We start from the raw sequence: 23,424 nt of genomic DNA, 5'->3' as shown, positions 1-23,424 counted from the left end.
TTCGGATTTTCCAAAACTTAATGTTCCTGAGCCTGATGTGCAAATTTAAAGCAGCTCAACACGCCTGAGGAACTTTTTAAGTTTCTGAACTTCGCAGCTCATGAAATTTTAGTTCCTCCAGTTCCTGCAACTGTTGAGGGAAATGTCTGTGGAGGCCTGGCATTAGAAGTTACAAAAAAGTACCTAAAACTCCTTCTGGTTGTGAACCCTTTGGTGTCTGGGTTTTTTCCCAGTAGCCGCTGTAGGAAGGGACATACCAACATTGTTGAGGGCACTGCCGGTGGATGGAGAGACTTGGAGGAGGCGTGGGTCGATGAACGGAGTGAAGGAGGAAGAAGACTTGTGTTTCTGCATGTTGCTACTAGACTGGCTCTACAGACAGATATAATAAGATTTAGTGGTGAAAGAATGTCACAACTGTGAACGTCGTTTTGAAAGATCAAAAACATACATACATTATATATATATAATGTATATATATAGCATCAGATGCTTACAGATAAAGATTAATGTAAACAATTAACAAGACAATGTAGTCAAACAAGCAAGCAAACTGAAGTATTTCTGTATGTGTTGCATGCAAATACAATGGACATTCAATCAGGGGGTAAAATTATAAATACTGAGGATAAAGGAAAAAACATTGGTGGAGGGTAAAAACATATGGAGTGCTGCTAACTAAAAAAACAAAACAAAATGGGAAACAAAACTTGATTATTTCCATGGGAAATATACTTGCCGTTACGTTCCTAACTGCCCTGTTCGCTATGATCTATTGTCTGGGGAATGTGAGAATATGATGCGTTTGCTGAAAATAGGCAACATCAAAGAATGAAATGAGATTTAGATGTTTGGGGGAAAATGTTTGTAAAACTAGCCTCATGGGACACTTTAGCAAAAAAAGCTCTTAACCAGAGCTAACAGGCCTGTTGTGATCATACGTTCAAAACTCACCGAAAGAAAATGGGAGTGCAGCTGTCAATCTTTCCCCTGAAGTTAAGTTTTATATTTTTTGTATTTTAATCCAAAATATTTAAACCTATCAACATTAAACGTCACATGATGTTCACAGGGGCAAAAAACGAAAGTCTGTTTTGTCGTTCTGCTGTATTTCCGAACAAGCCCCAAAATGCAGCCCTTCACCAACACCATCATGTCTCTGAAGAAAGCTACAGTAGTAGTCAGTACATAGAAAAAAAAAAATAATAATCAAAAAATGGTGAGGGGGCAATGTAGAGCTAGAGACAGATCACCAGTGCCAATGGCGGTCAGCAGAGGGCGCCCTACCAAATCCAGGACATAAAACTAGATGCAGGAGAGGAGCAGGAGGAGATTATCATCATGGCCGGTCAGAAGTGTGGAAAGAACAGCAGTATCAGCAGAACTTAGCTTCTTTTTAAATAACAATATTGGTCTACTAATGAATCGGCTGAACTGATTTCTACTCTGTGTTCCCAGTTATGGCAGGTTATGATGACTCTGACCTCATGTTGCTTCTCCTGCTCAATGTTACACAAGAAATGGCACCCCTGAGCAGGTCTCCGTGTCGGGTCTGGGGGACATACCTCTGTGAGGATGCCGAGCTTGTCCAGGGGACTCTGGGGGGACATGGAGGAGGGGCTGGCAAGGCTGGAGGAGGAAGGGGAGTTGGATGCAGAGGAGGAGGGGGAGGAATGGTGGCTCTGCTGGATCAGGTCTGGGAGGTGGTGGATGCGGCTCGCAAAGCCGTTCCTGTCCGTGTGCTGTGTGGGGTGATGGTGGTGGTGGTGATGATGATGATGGTGGGGGCTTGGGGTGTGGTGGCCGAGACCCGGGCCCGACACCGAGCCGGGGCTTGGGGCAAAGCCTGCAAGCAGGCCAGGGGTCTGGGCTTGGCCCGGGCCCGGGCCCGGATGCTTTCTCTTGTCACCTGCACTCTGGAAGTAGAAAGAGGGGTAGACGACTTTGGGTCTAGATGTGTTCCTGATGAGTTCAGGGGAAGGGAAGGTGTTAGCTAGAGCAAAGGGTGCACCACAGTAGCTATTCTACAGGTGGAAAGAAAACTTTTGTTAGTGGTCAATTACTTCATTTTGTGGTGTTTATTGATTATTGATTCTAGAAAAACTACCCTTTGTAGTGTGTATTGGCACAAACTGCGTGCGATACCTGATGAAGCAGCTTCAAAATCTAAACGTGCCAAATGGATTGAAAATGTAACGAACCTGAATAAATGTTTGATAATGTAATAAATCCCCATAGTTGAATTAGCTAGCAGTCTTGATGTGTGCATAATTAAAGTCTGTGAGGGTTTGTACCCAGCCTACGCTAAGCTTAGCTACTCTCCAGCGGCTACAGAGGATGCAAGAACAGAACAAGATCAACACAATGTACAAACAAAATGGGGGTACTTGAGGCACGAATGAACAAAAATACACAAAAACAGAACAACTCAAAGTAAGTGGTGAGTGGGCAGTGTGTTTGTGTGATTTTCGTGTTTTGTTTTGGTTTCGTTTTTTCTTTTCCGCCTGTACCTGTCTGACGATCAGAGTGCTGTCTTTGCAGGGCGTTGAGCCTGCATCGCTCTCGCCTTCGTCGTGGACGATCATGGTTTTCACTGACTCTGTCTCTCCATTGCTCAGCCTGGAAGAACTGCAGGACAGGAGAGGAGCTCTTCAGCACAAACACATTGCGTTTTGGCTACCATTGGGAAAATAACTACATAGTTTTCCGTACTGGAAGAACATAAGGAAAAAGACAGTCTCTATATTCCCTATTTTAAGGTTTGGTGTAAATCAACATGCGGTTCTGTTTAAGAGGACTCTGACCTTATCCAGACCCTCAACCGACGCATACTACTGTCAATGACTGGCCCATGTTACAGTGTCAATACAAAACCTGTGTGAGATCAGAAGTTAAACTTGAGCACATACACAGCTCTGGAGTCCTCCGGGCCAGAGGTCGACTCTTCACCTGCCTCCTGGTCCACCTCTTCGTCGTCATCCTCATCGGTGGTGTCTGATTCGTCACTGGAGGATGAATAATCCGTCACTTTATTTGGGGGGCGAACGTCATCCACTGCACGCAGCTCCTTGGCCAGAGCCGTCAGGTCCTAAAAGTCAGGAGATGAAAGGTAAAGCACCGGGTCAAAGGCCAATTTTTATCTGAATGATTTCTATTTTTCTCCCTCTGTTGGAATTTTGTCCATTCACTTAGTCAACTGTTAGCTAAGACATCATACAAGGTATTCAGTTAATCCTCTTTGAAAAAAGTGAAGCAGGAAACAAAAAGCTGCTGGAGAGGAAGAGTGGTTACGGAGGTACACCAGCCAATGTGAAGCCAACGGGAGAGCAGCGAAGCCAAAAGATGGAGCGAGGAAAGGGATGACTGTCGTACAGCTGATGCTCTTCAAGCTACTGTAGGTACGGTTAGTGGATTAATTCTAACAATGAGACAATTATCAGAGCTGCAAGAGATGAAAAATTATAACAGTAGAGAAGAAAATGTAAATTCTTTACTGAGGTTAGAGAAGGCATGAGTTAAAATTGGCTGCTGCCGAGCCAGAGAGAGAGATCGGTGGAGAAAAAGCAAGCGATACCGTTCAGCCAGTGATCAGTCCAAGGATAAAACAACCATTTCACGTCTTATCACATCACACCATTGGATGGCGAGCAGATCACATGACACAATCCAAATGATCGGGTTTAATATTACTCTCTCTGACACACGCACAGACATACACACACAAGAAGAAAAAAAAAAAAAAAACCCAAGGAGAAAAATCTCCATCAGGCCACATCAAATCAAGACTCACCTTCCAGCTTTCAAACAAAGCCAAAGCGGCACAATTTGTAACTATGGAACTATCATGGAACTATCGCCACACACACACACACACACACACACACACACACACACACACACACGCACACACACACACACACACACACACTTCTTGATCTAGATCTATCCCAGCTAGCGAGCTACAGTGCTGGCCGGTCAGCTTTGAGTCAACTCTCACCGCTGGTCTGTTCGGCCTGACCAAGTCCCTCCTCTCCTCTGGTTTTTTCCCAGCATTCTCTGGCCGTTGGAGGGGCGAGCCCTCCGATTTGGAAGAGGCTGAAGGAGGTGGAGGTGAAACGGTCAGTTTATTCTAAAAAACGATGTTGTTGGAGAAAATTGGCAAATTCAAATGTACGTGTGTGTTCTCCTGCGAGTTTGTGTGGCGCCTTTGTGAAAGTGGTATTTACTTCAGCACAACTGTGTTTTCAGGTGGTGTTTTAGTTCTATCGTCCACCTCCTGCATGTTTTGTCAGTGCTGATTTGTCAAAGTGTGTGTGGACTCACAGCGGGCCCTGAACCTCTCTCCAGAGCCGCAGTGAGAACTGGGCTGAGAGCTGGAGTTACTGGAGCTGCTGGAGGAACTGGAGCCTCCGCTGCCGCTGTTACTGGTTGGTCTGGGAACCAGTTTCTCCACTCGCTCCCACAGCAGCCGAGGCTCCGCTGCACTGTGGAGCCAACAGACACCGGAGTCAAGACAGTCAGAGATGAAGCCATTGTAGAGACAGTAATGTTTAACTGGTAGGTACTTTTTTTTTTTTTTGAAATTCTGACACAGAAACTTGTAATTTTAAAATCGAGATGCTAATAGCTAATACTTTGGGCCGATATCAAATGTCTTAAAATTCAATTCCAATTTTCCTGTTGTGTCTGCTCAAGAGCAGAGCTGCCGATCAGAAAACAGTAAATGGCGAAACTGTTATTTTCACCAGAATCTTTGCATGATCGATTTTTCAAACCAGTTTTTCGCATTCCAAACGAATCTGTGCAAATTCCCCACCTTTTTTGTTTTGAGAAAAACACAAGCTGAAAATACAATGCTATGATGCCTTTACAGGCTGATGAATACGGAGAGAGAGACGTGAAGTCTACACATCACACTCTCATACTAAGCTAGTCTAAGCCACAGTGGGAAAGACAGACTATAATGTGGTTTGGTATTAAACTTAAAAATGTTCATTCTTTTTAAACATCAAAAAAGAAAAAACTTTTTTTGTTAATTATTTCTCTGAAATGGCCATTAGATTATATTTTAAGTCCATTATGAGGAGTACAAAAATGCTAATTAAGCTACATTAAAGCAAGAGCGGGGGGTTATGTGTCATTCTGGAGAACAAATAAAATACAGCACCACAGTTTGTGAGGAAGAGAAAGAGATGATACACAGCAAAACTCATGAGAAGGCTTGTGGTTTGGAAATAGGAAACTGCGCGTGTGCCTGCGAACACACACATTCACACACAAGCAAAGAGGTATCACAAGGTTAGACAGCTAGCGCTATTGCATAAATCCGCACACACAACTCCATACAGAAAGACTGTGGCAGCACAGACAGACAGTGAAGACGCTGAGTACACAATCCTGTCCGGCCGTCTCTGTGTCTGTGTTAGATCTATGTACAAACAAAGCAAGTGTTTGTTTTTTCCCCCGGAGACTCTGAGAAAGTCTTTTTTTTTCTTTTTTTTAATTAAATAGTTGAAAACAGCAGCCTGGATTCACACTGGTTCGCAGCACTTTGACTCATCTCCTGAAGGCTGCAATGTGGCATTTTAGTCGCTTAAGATCTCATTTGCGTCAGAGCCCTAGACTGATTCAGCTTCCACAAAATGTATATCTGTAAACATACAGTAACTGCACTAATATATTCTCCTCTTGTATTTTGATTTGTATCTCATTTAGCTTTAATAGGATGAAGATGCAGATTTTTATTAAATCGTTGGCATGACTCTTCTTATTGATTGAACATTTTATATTCAGTTTTTCAGTTTTTTTTTTAACAATCACCCAAATATCCATTATATTCATACATACACCAGCCGTGTTACACCATGCAAACTCTGTTCTTTTCCAACTGATCACCATTTCAAACCGTTCGATTGTACATAAATTCCTAATGTTGCAATGTACAGTTAATGAATTATAATTAGTGCTTTATTCATTAAAGCACACTGTACGGCATCCATGGAGTTGCGCCCTATAATTTTATAACTCAGCCACTTCGCGCGGTAAAAACTCCTTTCTAATTTCAAAATGATCGGCACTGCACTCTGACTAACCACCTACAGTACAACAACTCGCTGATCACTTAATCACTCCTAACCAACCATACAGTGGCACAATAAACCAAGGACTGAGAATACCTCATAACAACAGCATTTACAGTTGACAACACTGCAAAATACATTCAAGCCAATGACTATTTAAATGGGTATAGCATTGCAGCAGGACAGTTATCGGCGCTTTTTCCTTAGCAAGTCCTTTCGATTCCTCTTAATATTTTGAACTGTGTGTACGTTTCCAAACCACAAGACTAATTAGATTTGGGACTTGTTTTACAACAGAGAGGAGGACTTGAATTATGGGGAGAGAAGAAAATAAGAGCAGGGACAATGGTGACCAAAAGTGTGAGGGGAAAAAGAAAGAAAGAAAGAAACACAGAAACATACAAGTCAGTGGGTTACGTCGGTTTTACCTGGCGGCATTGCGATGCACGGCTTGGCTGCTGTGTGAGGCGCTGCCGTGGTGATGAGGCGAGTCTCGCCTCGACAACCCCGGGGACCTTGACGTAGTCCTTACAGGAACCTTTTATGATAAAGACAGTGACCGGCTCACACATGCACACTCTGTGAGCGTGAGTGTAGTTGATAGTATACACAAAATACACAAAACATATTTCGACCTATCAAAATCCTCGATACAAGGGATTCGCAGCAGCATCACTACAACCCTGACTGGCACCATTCTCTTCCACTAGAGAACTTCTGAAGTAGTAGCTATAACATACTACACCAGGCTGATTTAGTCCAATAGGCCTCATGAATTAGCTTGTAGGCATTCTAACCTCGGCTACTGTGCAAGTCAACAGTGTTCACGGCACATCAGAAGTTGTTAACGAACTAGATAAAAGTGAACAGTCTGAGAGGAGAGCCTTCTATCTTGTCTGTAGCTCAAGCTCGTGTTACCTGCATGATAGTCAGATTCGTTTACAACAAGGCAGGGACAGCGGATATCATTTGCTACAGTTTGCTGACAAGCCCACATTCTGGAAAAAGCCAGTGATGAAATGACTGAATCAATGAGGCATCAAAAACACAGAAATGAACTTTGTGTAACAATTTCATCACAGCCACTGCTGCTTATGAGCTGTGGATCTCCAGTATGGCAGCCCTCTCACCGGAAAGTACACTGTGTTCTTATCAAACTGACTACCACCTGCTTGCAGAGCTAATCTGCAGACCAAGAGAAGACGGTACTTCTCTGAGATGCATACTTTTAAAATTTCACTCATACACCACAAAACACATGTTCTAGGACAAGTCCCCCTTCCGTCACCTGAACCCTTCATCTCTCCCTACCACACCCAGGGTCCCACTGTAAAACAAAACTATCGCACCAGTGGTTACGGGTCACACATATAGTCATACCTTTCACCCTGAGTCACGCGTCAATTCAGTAAAGCCGATGCAGAACATGGAGTAGCATCCAAAGAGCAGCACAACACAACGCAGCCGTGCACAGCAGAACTCAGCTCAGGCGAGTGCAGCCAATAGCATTGAGAAGAACATACCCAGCCATTATTCTGCTTTGCTTGGAAGTTTAAGTTGGGGACAAAATGGAAAAGGTATGGACTGATGTTAATGAAGGGTCAGTCCTTCCTTAGTGACACGGTTCTCTCCTGTATTTCAAGACTGAGACGACTCGTGCGACGTCGACCATCGTTTACCTGACGCTTGTGGAGACGTTTATGTTGTATAGGAACTCTATGCACTGTACAGTTAAGTCTTGGCAGGGTTGCGGTTCGACTTGGCAGCAGTTCTGCTCATAACAGAGGGTTTCCTTTTCTGCAGGACAGATAACTTTGGCTCTGAGGACTAAATTAAGATCTTTCTAACTTTTTTGATTTCTCACTGCCCAAGTTTGTGGGTAGTGCCAAATAGCTTTCCTGTCTTTCCTATACTTAGCCATAGCTTCCAACGCCCTATGCGTTCAGGTGGAAAAAAATTCTCCAAATGCAGAACTCTCTCCTCCTTTGCTTATTTTTTTTTTCTCCCTCTGTAGTTATTTTTATGTCCTTTTGTGGTCATACAGTGAAAGGCCAAATTTGTCTGGTGAGGGAAGAAAAAGCAACATGAGACAGAGAAACAGATTGTCTCAACATGTCCTGGTGTTCAGCATTGTCTCAGTGCCTGCAGCTGGATTATAAAAGGGGTCACAGACTGAGTGTTGTGGTCATATTAACAGCAAGATACCTCTCATTGTGTCAACACTGATTCACATCACACGGAGAGAAGTTAACTTCCATGGGCGCAATAGATTAGAGCAATGTGTGATTTCCTACGGTAGACACTGAATCGTGTACTATATTAATTCAATATGGATTTAATGAAATCATCAGTAATTCCCCTGCAAGCTTTTTTTCTGCACCACAAGAAAAGCAAATCCAACAGAAAATGAATTATTGATAGCAGAAAGAATCGGGCAGAGGGTGGGAAGCTATTAGAGTAATGCAGTGCACAGTTCAGGCCAATGACAGTTTGATCTCTTGGGAATCAGGACAATCGTCCTGTTTGGTCAGTTAACTTAACTAATTGTGTCAGATGTCTAACCACTGCTGCCAGACTACTCCAGGGGTTTTTCTCCCTGTCCTTACCCTGGGCGGGACCTCTGAGGGGGCCGGTTCATGGGGGGAGGGCCTAGGCTGGGGGTGGGGTTGTGGGTCAGTGCGTGCAGGCGTTGATGATGAGGAAGATGGTGATGAAGATGGAGGGTGATGGTGTTGGTGGAGTTCCTGGCTGTTGCGAAGGTGAAGATTTTCAAAGCTAGGGGCGAGTGGCTCGCTGAAGGAGTGCGAGCGCGACACAACGGGCGGCGTGGTAGCGGAGGAGTTTGAGGCCGCGCTGCCGCTGCTCTTTAAAGCAGCCAGATGGGAACGGACCTTACAGACAACAAAAACAGAACACATTGGGGGAGGACGGGTCAGTCTGCATGCAGTGCACTCCGAAACGGACAGGGGCTTCAAGGTCTCTTTAGGGGTTTTTTCAGATTGGAGCCATACAGGAGCCTAAAACAGTTCCTTGAGGAACCTCTCTGTAAGAGCTTCAAAAAGACTGACATGAAGATTAAAATTAAGCCTTTTTCAGACATGGAGTACGTGGCATTACTGGCTTCATGTCATTCAAAATTAAGCCCTTCATTGTGGCTTTATTCAGACATGCTCGTGCTGTCTTTGGCAGCCGGTGCATGAGAGGGAGCGGTTTCAGTGGTGAGTAGGAGAGTAATGATATCAAGGAAGAAGAGTGTTTTCTGTCTATTCACACGCTGCATCAGTTATGGATCTCAAAACGTCTTTTGGTGCCTTAATTGCCTGCCCCAGCTCTAACTAGTAAATCCACAAATAGGTTTTCTCATTTATTAGAGAGCAAATTCTGCTGCTTCTTTTATTAACGTCCAACGGGTCACAGGGAATAGAATGACGAGCAGTTCCATCGGGCTCATTTAATTCTATTTGCTGGCATGCTGTATCTGAAGTGTTTTGCGGACATTGATGATTTCAGCCTAGCAGTTGAAATAAATGAAAATTTAGAGATTAAAATTAAATAAATATAGATATATTACATAACTTTTAAAAAGGCAGCGCAAGACATGATTTATATCTCTGTGTATTTAACCTTCTGCTGTTGCAGCCTTTATGTTAATTCATTTCGATTCAATTGTGCTTTGTTGAAAGTGATAAAGGGTGGAAATGTTACGGGCCCGATTAAATAGGGTTGCCCTTGTGACTTATGTAAAAGTGACCCGGACGCTTTTTCAGATATGAGACCGACATGTAATGTTGCCGTCGCATTTACGCAACAAGGTGCATGTCTGAGAGGGGCTAGAGAGATTCTTCGCTGTAACTTTTTTTCTTTCAAGTAACTCTAATGCAGTGATTTTCAATCTTGGTCCTCTGTGCTCCGAGCACTTCTGATTAATATTCTAGAGACAGAGTCAGGAACCATTTAAAACCAACCAAGTTACAGTACGACCCGGTAAAATATAAAACCAGAAGCGCTGAATACAAGCACCAAGGTTAAGAGCCACTGCCTTAACATATTTACTGGATATTTACTGATTTTATCGATGAAATCAGCTGTTTGTTCGTTTGTTAGATAAAAACCTCAAGACCTTTTGGCCTCAGTGGCACGTGGTTAAAAGGTATGGCTCCCAATCTTAGCAGAACCCCTGAAGAACCCAGGTCTTTAGAGTGCAACAGGAGCAAAGAAGGAACAGTCATTTACACACACGGACACTACACCTGTTGTCGCTGAGGCTACACTTTTGTTGGGAGCAGAAATTCCACTGTAAGAGGTTTTATTCCAGCCACAACTTCCATTAACTGAGAAAAAGAAAAAGGTGCAGCCTGAGCAACAAAAGGTATCATGTCATACTTTGGATTTCTGAGAGTGACACAAGGAAGGAACATTTAAAAAAAAAAAAAAAGACAGTAACAACAGCAAAAAGCACATGCGGTAGATGGAGAGATGAAGCTGAGTGGATCCTGAGGGGTTAGACTCTTATTGTTGACTCAAGTTGTTTCAATCTTTCCCATCTATGGTCATTTTTAATCACTTTCAGGAAATTAGCTAGTTTGGTTATCTTGTATGTTGATTTTGTTTTCAACTTGTTGGATGCTCGGAATAATTGTTTACCACAGGGCAGATATAAGAATGTCATCCCAAACAAAAACTAGAACTGCTGGGTAAATCCTTAATAACAAGGACAAAGTTTGACTCGGCAAAAGCGTTTAAACCTTTGACATTGTTTTAATTTCACCAAAGACGCTACATGAAACTTCAGGACAATTTAAGTCCTTGAATTTGGATGATTTAAGACATATTTATTATGAATTAAAACTTAAACCATCTCAGTGTAAGTTCTGCTTTAAATTTAGTCTCCTCTCCAGTTTTATTTACATCAAGACGAAGTGAGACTGGACATTACCATGCCATTAATGTTTAGGGCGAGACAACCGTGAGTCTAACCCATGCTAGAACCCAGGAGGACTGAGCCTCACCACCAGCACCGGGCATGAAGATGGATTGTATTGACAAGGCCTGGCCACAGGCTGGCATGCAAACATACATGTAGGTAAGACCACGTACGGGTCAAACAGAACCCACACGTTCGTGGTTGGGGCAAGGAAGCTTGTGACTTTGACACTGGACACTGCCGTCCACATCCTGGCTCAGTTTCTCTCTAGAAACTGGGTCCAGTGTCAATACTCCCTTACAGCAGCTTCCTCCTTTTTTTTTTAAATTTAAGTAGTTCAGACTGCAGTTTTCATTTTTATATAATCAGCTCTGATCAGAAGACCTCGAAATGAACCCGTCCAAGTTTTGATTCAGTCCTCGGTGAAGTATGTGTGTGTAACCGTGCTGAAACACAACGCCACATCTGAGCCTGATGACTTGCAGCTAATGAGAGAAAACTGATTAATCCATTTTTAACATTATGGAAAATGTTTAATACCGCAGCAGTGATTTACATCATTACCCCCCAACCCCATTTTACCAAGTTACCGAGCATCGTTTCTGTATAATTTAATCCGTGTGACATATTCAAAACAGATTGACTTCATTGAACTATGATTATTCATGCTTAGTTGGTCGAATCCTTCGCTGGGAAGATGACTAATACTGTCTGAGTCACCCTGCTGCAAATCTGGGAGCTGATGAATTATGGAATGTTTTTAATCACCAGCACACAATGAGGAGGCACAGTACGTGGAGCCGAGACGAACAAACCCCAAACATACCGCCAGACAAACGTTCTCACGTTCACACAAACACACACGAAACATATCCACGCTTGGAGAAAAAAAAATTGACTCTGTAATAATTGCACATTTGACAAGTAGTGGAACAACCTGTCAATCAAAGAGTTAGTCATGGGAGAGAAATATATAATCCGGGTTGTGATCCTTTCGTTTCCATTGCCACAAAAGGTTTAGTAAAAGGGGAGACTTCTTTTAGATGACAAAAAAATAAAAGACACAAAAAAAAACAAAAAAACTTTTTTTCCACAGGCAACCACTGGCTTTGTGTTCTCATAAAAACAAGCTCTTCTTTCTGAAAATGAAAATAAGCACTGGAGATTTAATGCAGTCTCACAGTTTAGTTAGTTAAAATGAGGGAACTGAAATAGAATTGATGACAACCCTGAAGTCAGAAAGCGTCTAGAGAGGTTCAACAACAGCAGATAGTTTGGATCCATTATCCATACGAAACAACCTAAAAGAGCTAATCTAAAAGGCAGGATTCAGGAAGGAGGGAAATCACGGTAAAGCAGCACAGCTTGTGAAAACATCTACAGAAGGTTAAAAACATACAAGCAGGTCTGCCACAAAGAGCACGAGCAAAGACTCAAGTATGTCGAAATCACCTGAAAAGAAAGAACTTTAGGATTATGAGAGGTTATGACAAGAAAAAGATTTTAAAAGGCACAGGCAACATCTGGAGTTAGTGGAGATGTAGCTACAAGCAAGGCTGATGTTCTCCTTTCCCCATCAACTGGCACGTTAGAGAGATACAAGGATATCAATTCCCTTGACACCATGCAGTGAATGACAGCACCATAAACCTACCGAATCATTAAGAGAGAAACGTGACAATATAAAAGTACCAAATATACTGCAATTTATTGTTTTGTAATGATCATGATCTTCATAGAGTCGAATCATAATTGCTAACTCTATAACTCTAACAGTCGAAATTCCAATTTAGTTGGGAAACCCGCTGCGCGGTGAGAAACCCTGTTCAGTCCATGACGCAGGCGCAGCATGACAAACTTCAATCGGCACTCGTTGCCTGCAACTCCACGTTAACAACTACTCTATTAGTTCACCTATGTCTGCAGCAGCTGTTACCGGTCCCGTCTTGCAACATTATAAACGGATCCACCGCTTTTAATTTGAAGCCACAACAGGAAGTCTTAAGTCTGAAATAAAAACGCAACGCGGCCGTTGCAGTTCCAGTGGTAGGGAAAGGACGGTTAGGAAAACCGCTAGCCCGCTACCTGTCAGATCCAAGTATGGACAGGAAGGCAGACATCATGTGACATACAAGCGTGTCATATGACTCCATGTATGTTTACTTTTTGGTTTGAGGAGCTTATGAGTCAGTCTCCCACTGAGTCTCACGGTCTGTTCTCTCTGTTGTGGACATGATTTCACAAATCAGGGGGTTTTAAGTTGAGAACATGCTAAAATCAGATTTACGTTGCTGCCAGCCTCAGTGTCTCGATCTGCCCGTTAAACTACAACACAGCTGATTGCTGCAAGAGAAAAAGCACCGGCGGACCAAAACTAGCGGCAAATGACCCACTTCGCACCAACTCAAAATGCTGCCTGTGTACAAAGGCTGAGAGAGTAAAGAAGAAGGAATAACTCGAGTGAAGGGGGAGAGGTTTGATGTCACTGTGGTTACCTGTGGTTCCACAGGGCGGTGCATGGCGGGCGCCTCAGATGCCGGGTTCCCGTTGGGGTAGGAAGACTCGGAGCGCGGCGGCACCGGAGGCTGCTGTGGTTTGGTCTGAGCTGACTGGGGAGAGCCCTGGATGTTCTTCCGGTATCGCTCATCAGCCTACGCAAATGAAGGACATGCACACAGACAGCAGCATTAGCGGTGGTTTGAGATTGCAGGTCGATGTGTGTCAGTACATTGAGAGCAGGGTAAGAGGAGGGAAGCCATCGGACGCTACGGTTTGTTAGTTCCCTCCCACAGTGGAGAGATGATTTTCTACTAGCAGTAGTACAAGCACATCAGAAAGTCATCCGCCGATACAGGCACACCAGCAGGAACAACAAAGCACTTCCTCAAAGTGCAGCAATGTTATTGTTGCCACAATATTCCCACATCCCTGCTAGTAGGACACCAGCACCATGACCAGCAAAGAGTCATGCATTTGTCATGTGGAGAGAAAAACATCCAGGGTGAAAACAGAAAGGTTAGGACACACACAAAGGTCCAGGTGACTGATTCACAGTAAAAACTGGGGGTTTCTCTGTGTGTGCATCTTCAAAGTTAATTATAGGCAAGTCAAAATTAGTTTATCCAATCTTAATTTGAAAATAGCTGATCTTTGATGGAACTGAAAACTACGCAATTAACTTGGTGATTACAACGTTAATTATTAGCATTAGGAATGATGGACGAAAATAAGACCCGAGTTGTAATAAACCAGAATTACCATATGTTGTAATATGTTAATTTACTGACTTCTGCGGAAACAGTCGACTGTATGTTACAAAAAGCTGCTGTTCACAGTCACTGAGCACCAGGTGCATCTTCCAACATGGCTGAGAGATCACCTGAAAAAATTCAACTTTTGAAAAAGAAAAAAGAAAAAAAATTCCTGCAAACATTTGATCGATGGATTTTCCGGTAGTTTTTGAGTTGCCCCATAAAACCCCACCTGTCCCAGAGCAAAAAAACAAACCAGCAAAAACTGCATGCGAACAGCATTTGGTCAGGCTGGTGCCGTTGGATCTGGTTTGTGTCTCTCCTCTTTCCTCCCCCACCAGGTAATAAATGGCAACAGCAGGATGCCAAAAAGAGAGAGAGAGGGAGTCACACTGTGGACTAATGAGCTGGCTCATTATTACAGTGACTTGATTAATATGGTGGCGAGGACAACAGTGGGGCTCATTAGAGGAGCAGTAGTGCCCCTCTCTGAGGAGGAGAAGCTGTTCATCGGTAAACTGCTGCTCTACAGTCAAATACCGAAATGATGTTTTCTAAAATGATCCCGGGAAGGATGAGTTGTCATGTTGAGTAGTGATAAGGCAGGGATGAGGGTTAGGTTTGTCATCAGGCCCCAAAATTCTCCAAACTTCACTGAGAGGAATTCACCGCAGGGGTTTATTTGGCAATCATTTACCAACAATACGTGCTTGCCCCTGATGTCCAAAATACATGTTTTCTACTTCGTTGAAACAAGCTATTTTTTAATTGATTACATGTTTGTGTTAATCAGATTCTTTTTATTTGCTTCATTTAACTGCTCAGCGATCTGATATTCGGATTTACCTGAACCAAATATATCATCTTGAGTTCTACTAGCCTTAAACTATATATTTTATGATATGAAACAGAGTAAAGAAAGCCACTCTTAGCATCTTCAAAGCTGCGACCAAAATATTTGTTTGTTTTTTACTTGATAACTGACTAGCAATATTGTCATAATTCAAAAGGGTTCATTTTTCTACGAGTAAGGATCATATTCGGAGCTGAGTGAAGCAGTGAAACATGGGTGATTTCAATCATTTAAATCTGCTGATAAGTTTGAGTTAGGTTTTTTTATTCTATTTTTGTATCTTTGACTTCGCTTCTTAATTTTAGCACCCAATTGAGTTCTGAGAAAACTATTTGTGTGTCATAACTATTTGGGAGGAAGTGAGCATATGAGTGGTTGACTACGCTGTACAAATACTGCACAAAACAGTTTGAGAGGCTTTTAGGTCTTCGGATGATTTTTTTTTGAAAATTACACCTTCTGTCAAATTCTTCACAGAATTTGCCGAAACGGCCATGATTTTGATGAATGCAGTTTTCCATGAAGCAATCAATCAAGAAATTTCCCTCATCTGGAGGCAAATGCAGAGAAGGCCACCCAGTCATTGTCCAACATCACTGGAATAAAAAAAAAAAAAATGTGCGGTGGACCCGTTCAATTATTGGACTTACGAGTTTAGAGACATTAATAGCTTCTAGTCACATAGCTGGTCTACAAAGCATCCAGACAACCCACACCAGCAGCTAGCCATCACCATGTACACACAGCACACCCCGAGCAGTGGGAGTGAGCGCACACACAAGCAAAAGGAAGCATTCTACAGCAGTCAGCGTGACGGCGTCAAGCTGCGAGGGTTCACCTCTCTGACTGACTCAGAGTCAGGGGCGGGGCCTTGGAGGTCAGCGACAGGTAGCTTGGTGTCTGTAGTTTTCTCCAGACTGTGATTCTGACTGGACCGTGTCCTCTCAAAGTCAGTGTTCTGTGGTTGTTTTGTTGCATCCGGGCCAGGACTCTGCGGGGGCTTTACGCTATCGGGTTCAACGTTCTGTGGGGGTTTGGTGCTCTGTTGCGGGGCTGTTTTGCTACTGGCCAGGTTCTGGTTTTGCTGGAGGGACAGCAGGTAGGCCTGCTCCTGCTGCAGTTGTCTCTGGAGCTTCTGTGCTTGGCGCTGCTCCTCAAGCTCCCGCCATTTATACTCCTGAGTACAGGGAGGGTCAAATTGAACCAAAACTGTTTCCACAACATTGGGTTTTTATTACCTCCTCATTGTCCCATTAGGGCCCCGTAGGTGATGCCTCAGCAACTTTAATTCCTTTTCGGATCTCCAAACATTCAGGGAATTTAGAGTCTCAAGTCCAGCAGAGAAAAAAAAACACAATCCTAAGGAAAGCTACAAGTAAGAATGTTCTTCTTGCTGTAAAGTATCAGGAGTAAAACTGTTCCAGGGCTTCGATGTGGTCAATTTATAAGCATCATTATGATCCACTGTATGAAAATTATTAGGGTGTGGAGTTGGCTTTAGAGAGGGTGGGGGGCGGGGGTGGGGGTTTAGTCTGATAGTCTAATGTTTTTGGAGGAGCAGCGGGGGGGTCTACCTTTTCACCGCCCTAGATTTATAATACATTTCTTCCTTTTCTTACAAATTTACCCTTAAAAAGATTGAAAAGTTTCATTAAAAAAAAGAGGCCTTTTGTGTTTGCCATGGATCATAAAGATGCATTTGGCCCAAATGCAGAGGACAACAATCCTGCCTCTAAATTAGGACTTTATTTTGTAGCAGCTAGTAGGACCAATATGTCGGTTCCGAGAAACACTAGACGTGGATCTTGTCTCTCTAAAGAGCATGCCATTTTAAATGCATCACATACAGTTAAATTATAATATTATGCATATTCAGCACAACTTAACCTCCTCTATTAACGGGTGCGGCACAGAAATTACGGTGCTGAAACCCCTCATAGGGCACAGATTTGCTTGAGCTTGAAATCAGGGTTGAGTTGACAAATTAGAGGGAAGGGTATTGGAGTTCAAGGGGAGGGTCCACACCATATATTTATAACTTTGCTGATGGTGTTTTTTTTTTTGAAAAGTCAAACATAAGATTCACCCAAAAAAAAACAACCGATGCAACAGCAAGTTTGAGGGACAAATGTCCAGCGCGTCCAACCGCACATCTGTTAGAGCAGTTAACTTTGGTCAGAAGTAATTAAACCACGGAACCATCAAGTAACAGTAATGATTTTTATGAGTTTTGATACTAATGCCCATTACCAGAAGCTGCATCTATGTATAGCAAGACACTGTAAAATCAAAAGTAAGAAAATCCTCTTAAACCTTTAAAAAAAAGGGAAATGTTTTAATACTTCAAAGCAGCTCTTACGGTACGCAAGTGTGAAAGCCAAACATGATGTAAGGGAAACATGTTTTTTCATACTAAAGTTTATGAATGGTGACAGAGTGGGAACCGGAGAGCTCAGCCAGTGATAAAGTGATGGTGTGAAGACTTCATGTGGGGATATGAGTGGTCACATCCTGTCATTATTTGAATATCCTCTGTAATCCCCAGAGGAGCAGAATCCTTTAAAAATGAAAAACATCAAGTCATACACAAACCCTCTCTTCCTGTTGGATGACTAGTTTCCTGGTGATGATACCACCGTCGCTAAGGGCCCTGTAAACATCCCGACTTCCCAGGCAAAAACCCGAGAAGACTTATTACATTTTGAGCTCAGCTGTTAATGGCTCCCCTCGGACCTACTAAAGTCATAAGCTGGTTCCAAAACCTTGATTCGGTTTAGATTCAAAACGAAAACTGAATCAGGAAAGTTTGTGTAACGGGGGAATAATAAGTACCTGCATTATGAAATTTAACAATCTGGGAGTTGTGGAAACATTAAAAAAAAATAACCACTGGGAAACAGTAACAGATGGAACGACATTAAGGAAACTGATTTAGAGAGGCAGGGGGAAAAGAAGGAGAAGAATCTACTCGAAGACGGACATAGGGAGTAAGAGTAAGAGGGAAAACAGGGGCCAATACTCAGAGAAAGAATAAGAATTGTTCAATTTTTTATAAAGGAAAAAATGAAACTCAAATGCAAATGTGAGTTTCCAGGTTTAGAACGGGCAGCCGAACACTCACCAGCAGCATGGCCTGTTCATGGAGCAGCTGCTGCTGCAGGATCTCCAGGTGCCTCTGCTCTTCCTCCAACTGGCGACGGATGTACTCCTGTCAATCAAACACGGCCCGCCCCAAACCCAAGAGTTCAATGTCAGAAAATTATAGATTTTATTTCCACACATTGTCTTAAAGTATGTGAAAGGTCTGCGAACTCTAGTGGAACACGCAAACGTGGCAAGAATAAGCGGCCCCTCCAGGATTTTTCATGATCTTGTGGTTGCAAGAATCAACACAAATTCAACCAATAATATTATTTTCATGGTCTTCTTTTTCAAAACCCAACATTTTTTCCGCAAAAAAAAATGGTCAAAATGAAAGAATGCTTGTCATTTTATTAGCCAAAGTCAAATAAAAATCAAGCCGCAATCTCAACAATCCAGCTTCATGGTAACCATGGTGGGAAATACACCGTTTGCCCTGAACAGTGAAATCGTCCTGACGTCTACAAGATTACTCAGCGAAGTTTGATTTATTTTTTTTTATTAAAACAGCTAAAATTAATGCAAAGCATTTGGTGGGAAACAATGAAATAAAAACACACAGACAAAATAACTTTCTGGAGATCCTGATCCTCGTATTGGAATGGTCATCCTCGAAGAGGCAGATCCAAAACTATTACAAATCTCATCACTTGTCTTTTGATTCATATTCATAAGCATGAACATAGATGAGATGTATACATTTAATTAAGCCCCACGTCCTCTTGTTGAAATCATTTTGGGTTTTTTTCCCCTCTCTCTCCTTGTTTCTGGCTCGTACCTGTTCTCGGTCGGCCCTCCTCTTTTCCTCCTCGGCCCTCCTACGCTCTTCCTCCTCTTTTCGGCGTCGCTCCATCTCCTCGATGCGTCTCTTCTCCTCTTGCTCACGCCGGCGCTGCTCGCGCTCCTGCTGCCTCCTCATCTCCCGCTCACGCCGTTGTTGCTGCGGGGTCGGAATACTTGTGATTACGGATCATATTCGCAAAACGGCAGACTTCACAGACTAACTGTTTCTCAGTTTCTGCGCTGAGACGTGGCATTGTAATCCAAGAGGCTCCATTTTTTTTTCTTGAGATTGAGACAAAGACATGATTAATGTTAAAATGATAAGTATAATGTTATAATGGTCAATTAAGCCATAAAGTTGGTCGACAGCAAAACCCGATTGATTCTTTAATTCATTTTCCTTTCAAAAATGCCAAATATTTGCTGGTTCCAGCTTCTCAAAAGTGAAAATTTGCTGTTTCATGTATCATAGTAATTAAATATGTTTGGATTTTGAGCTGTTGGTCGGACAAAATAAGAAATCCGAAGACGTCCCCTTTGGCATATTTCACCATTTTTCTTAATAATCGGCAGATTAACAGACAATGTGTGACGAAAATGCTTTTTTGGTGCAGTCTTAAAAATGAACACAAATTAAAAGCTGCTGCTAGGTTCAATGCAGTGGGGCCTATAGATTCATTCTGAGTGCTGCATTCCAATTTTTAAAAACACAGTACATCTGTGGCCATCTGTTCAAGGACATATGCCATTTTCCTCAAATCCTGTCAAGGACTTTCAGGGCTCTGCTAATGTATCCTAAATAAGAATTGGGATTTTAGTAACCCTTCAGATGGATCGGATTGGATGGAGGGTTTCTAGTCTCGGGCACATGTGCCTGTATTTACCGGTCTCAGTGAAGAAAATATAAATACATACAGACACTGGATGAGCTGAAGTGACAAGGAAGAAGTTAAGATATCAACATTTCGAGCGCTGCGTTAAGACTTAATGGTTTAATCGGAGTAACACTTTAAGTCTGACAGGCAGAGCTCTAACACTTGGTTCTCTAAGCAGACAGATGAAGAAATTACACTGATTTCTGCCTGTTGGTGTGTTATGAAAAAGGTGCAGTGAAAGCTGCAGGACATCGGCTGCGGCCTTAGCATCACGATGCAGCGCGTTTGCACAAATTCAGTGCTCAGCATTCGGGAATCCACAGGAGGTAATCTAATCTACCGAAGCAGGAAAGCACATGTGCAGCGGTATTTCTCTGAACAGGGCCTGCGTTCAACTGTGGCTTCCAGCGTCTGATTCATATACAAGCACTGTCATGAATCAAAGAGCCTCGAGCTGTGACCGCCGTGGGAAAACATGAGCTAATATAAAACTTTTTTTCCTCTCTCTCTCTTACAGACGCCTTTGCACCTTTGGGGTGTAGTGAATTAACTTCTGCCCGCTGTTTGTTTGAGCATGCTTAAATGTGCTGAAAGTCAGCGCACTCTTGTTTCATTTTTATTTTCTTATTCCATTTATATCTTTGTCGGCCCCCCTTGTAGCATTTAGCTCTCTATCCTCCTTTCCTTCCAGAGAATCTAGTTCAGTCTACTTCTGTCCAAATTTATAATCATCTCCTTCCGTCTCTCTTCCTCCCTCCACTTCCTGCTCTCTTCTATTTCTCTCTCCTCTAAGAGAAGTGAGGAGGAAATGCACCCAAGCTCACGCAGACACTAATTTAAAAAGGACCACAGCTCAAAGAGATAAAGGATAATTACAAATAGGGTTTTCAAACTCTGCCTCTGGGGACCCCAATTAATTTTTCTTCACTGCAGCCTAAAATTGATTTTGAGTCTACTTCATTAAATTATAAAGCAAAAATCTAACTACTAACCTCCAAGTCACAAGTCGCTAATCTCATTACACAGAGATAATGTACACATACTGTATAAACTGCACCTGACGATCTGGCTAAATCTCCCTGGCTTCTCACACTATCATCGGCTGCACAAACAACCTGAGACCAGAGCAGAGTTTAGCCGATACCAAAGTCTGTCCCCAGCGCAAGGATAATCTGGGCAGCGACAGTTATTTCCCACTGAAGACACGCTGTATGAATGGACGGTGTGTGACTAACTGGGACACTCATTCTGGAAAAAGAACCGGTGCTGAATTTTTGAAATGCAAATCGTTGATGCTGTGAGCACCACAGACAAAATTCCATTCATCTCCATTGGACTGGGACGGAGACAGAACCCTCCGACGGATATCTCAAAACGAGGACGAATAAACCCTCGAGACCAAGGTGATGTCTTCAAAGTTTCTTTTTTCCTTTTTTTTTTGTTCAACCAAAAGGTCACGCACTCAATTTTTCAGTGACATTAAACAACGAAAAGCAGCAAACTGTCGCATTTCAGAAGCTGGAACCAGCAAGTATTCGGCGTTTTTTTCTAGCTAAGGACTCAAAAACGATTCATCAGTTGTTTTTGCTATTGCTGCTGATTCATGTTAGAGCTAAATCGACTAATCGTTTTAGCACCCACTTGGGCACGGTGGTCACGATAAGGTCCAAGGCCTCTTTCAGCTATTCTGTGAACTACAGGACCGTTAGATGTGTATAGATGTGTCATACCTCCACAATACATCTATCTGCTGTAACGTGGTTTTTCCCTGCACCAAATCTCCACTCAGTGTCGTAAAATTGGTTCTCTCTTTCACTCTCTAAGGACACTCTCTCCTGCTTGTGGAGGATGCGCGTAGGAGGTTTCATAAATAACTCAAGTCCTTCCCTGAAATACGATTATTTTTAGTCCTATTCTGACTGTCAGTGTTACTCCTGAGAGGGACTCTGTGATGCTTGATAAATAATGTATATACTTTAGAAATGGTTTTCAGTTAAACAAGTGACTGTTCAAGCACGGTTACAGTTTTTTTTTTTTATAACCTGGTTGTATTTCAGCAGTTTGGGGCATCACTTCTATAGATTCTGCAGAACATTGTTCTGACCGTTTTAATTATTGGGACGGCACAAGGCAGCCATTAAAGACAGCTTTACAACACTGTGGTAAGCAATGCAAGTTATGAGATGTCCAGTTTAACTTTTTTATCTCAACTAGATCATTTGGAAATTGAAAGAAAAGTAAGCGTTTCCAAAATGCCCTCTACAATTATGCACTTAAGAGTTTCCATAATCAATTAGCCTGGTAGACTTTTACGATAATCAGGTAATAATCTTAATATCCATCTCTGTTTTCTTTTCCCAAAAAAGTGTTTTAGATATTTGTGGTTTGTGTTCCAGCGATGGCACCACATCCCCGAAGTTTCAGCAATTACGTTTATGCGTAAAAAATTATCATGACCCTTAAAAATCAAAAGATCCAACTTGTAAAGCAGATTACATTTGGACAGGTAACCAGCAGTTTATAGACGACACACTTCTGTTTACACAGTATGACCACAGCAGGTTGTGTCATTTTAGCATTTTGACTCACACTTTCTTCTCCATTACACTGTTATTAGCAAAAATCGTGATAGGATTACTTCAGCCCGGGGTGTGAGAAGGTAGCCATGAAGCCCGTGTGCTCACCTCCTCCAGCCGTCTCCTCTGCTCCTTCTGCTGCTCGATACGTTTCTGCCTCTCAGCCAGTAGCTGGCGCTTGTACTCCTCCTGCTCGCGGAGCTGCTGTTCCTGGAGGAGCTGTTGGCGGCGCAGAGCCTCCGAGCGCTCCTTGTTCTCCTGCTGCAGCCGGATGAAGTCACGGCGCAAGGTCGACTCACCCGGCACGTTGACTATGGAGCTATGCGGAGGAGGCAGTAGAAGTTTTTGTTTTTTAATGCAGGACACCGGGAGAACGTTTGACTTCTCCAGGTAAGAGTCTGATGTTTAACCGGTATCACTTACATTTTGGTGAGAAAAAAAAAAAAAAAAGGCCACAGCTACTGTACATTTGTACACAAATTTCACTACACTACAACTGTAATTGTAAGAAATACAAACAATGTGAAAATAAAAAGTTGTATCCATATTTTTTTTCTCCTTAATTCCTCCCTTTTGTTGGTTATTATTTTAAATAAAAGATGCAAGTATTCTTTTTTTTTTTTTTTTTGCTATGCTACGGAAGTCGGCTAACTATAGTTACCTTGGCTCTCCTTCTTGCTCAGATGCCTCTTCCTCCTCTTCTTCACTGCCACTGTATTCATACTCAGTCTCATCTGTGGATAGCAAGGAAAATATAACAGCTAAGCACAAGTCGGATAAAATGTCAAGCGACATTGTGCAACAGAACCCACCATGTACGTAAGGGCTGCTGTCGGAAACTCTGGACGGAGGAGGGACATTAACAGCCATCACTTTGACAGTTTCTTTTATAATAGTCAAAGTGGCTGAATAACACAATGGTAAAATCAGATATATTTCAC

The 23,424-nt window shown here is 42.6% G+C and overlaps 1 protein-coding gene across 3 annotated transcripts in view; it reads right to left on the bottom strand.

Annotated features, from left to right (window-relative positions):
• Positions 1-23,424, bottom strand: part of LOC120801420 (mitogen-activated protein kinase kinase kinase kinase 4-like) — a 99,517-nt gene that overhangs the window by 11,503 nt on the left and 64,590 nt on the right. The window contains exons 11-24 of one of the 3 annotated variants that reach the window (XM_040148407.1): positions 23,145-23,217; positions 22,592-22,802; positions 19,028-19,189; positions 18,230-18,316; positions 15,947-16,285; positions 13,500-13,655; positions 8,687-8,971; positions 6,509-6,618; positions 4,324-4,484; positions 3,998-4,095; positions 2,910-3,088; positions 2,511-2,628; positions 1,566-1,916; positions 258-372 (exon numbers count right to left, since the gene is read on the bottom strand). In XM_040148407.1, the coding sequence (XP_040004341.1) occupies positions 258-372; positions 1,566-1,916; positions 2,511-2,628; positions 2,910-3,088; positions 3,998-4,095; positions 4,324-4,484; positions 6,509-6,618; positions 8,687-8,971; positions 13,500-13,655; positions 15,947-16,285; positions 18,230-18,316; positions 19,028-19,189; positions 22,592-22,802; positions 23,145-23,217 (2,445 nt within the window). The remainder of the gene's footprint in view (positions 1-257; positions 373-1,565; positions 1,917-2,510; positions 2,629-2,909; positions 3,089-3,997; positions 4,096-4,323; positions 4,485-6,508; positions 6,619-8,686; positions 8,972-13,499; positions 13,656-15,946; positions 16,286-18,229; positions 18,317-19,027; positions 19,190-22,591; positions 22,803-23,144; positions 23,218-23,424) is intronic. The other 2 variants (XM_040148408.1, XM_040148409.1) reach the window with 2 other exon arrangements.

Source organism: Xiphias gladius, chromosome 16 (assembly GCF_016859285.1).
Source record: "Xiphias gladius isolate SHS-SW01 ecotype Sanya breed wild chromosome 16, ASM1685928v1, whole genome shotgun sequence".
Taxonomy (NCBI): Eukaryota; Metazoa; Chordata; class Actinopteri; order Istiophoriformes; family Xiphiidae; genus Xiphias; species Xiphias gladius.
The sequence above is the reverse complement of the archived record's forward strand: the minus strand, read 5'-3'. Positions and strand labels throughout refer to the sequence as shown.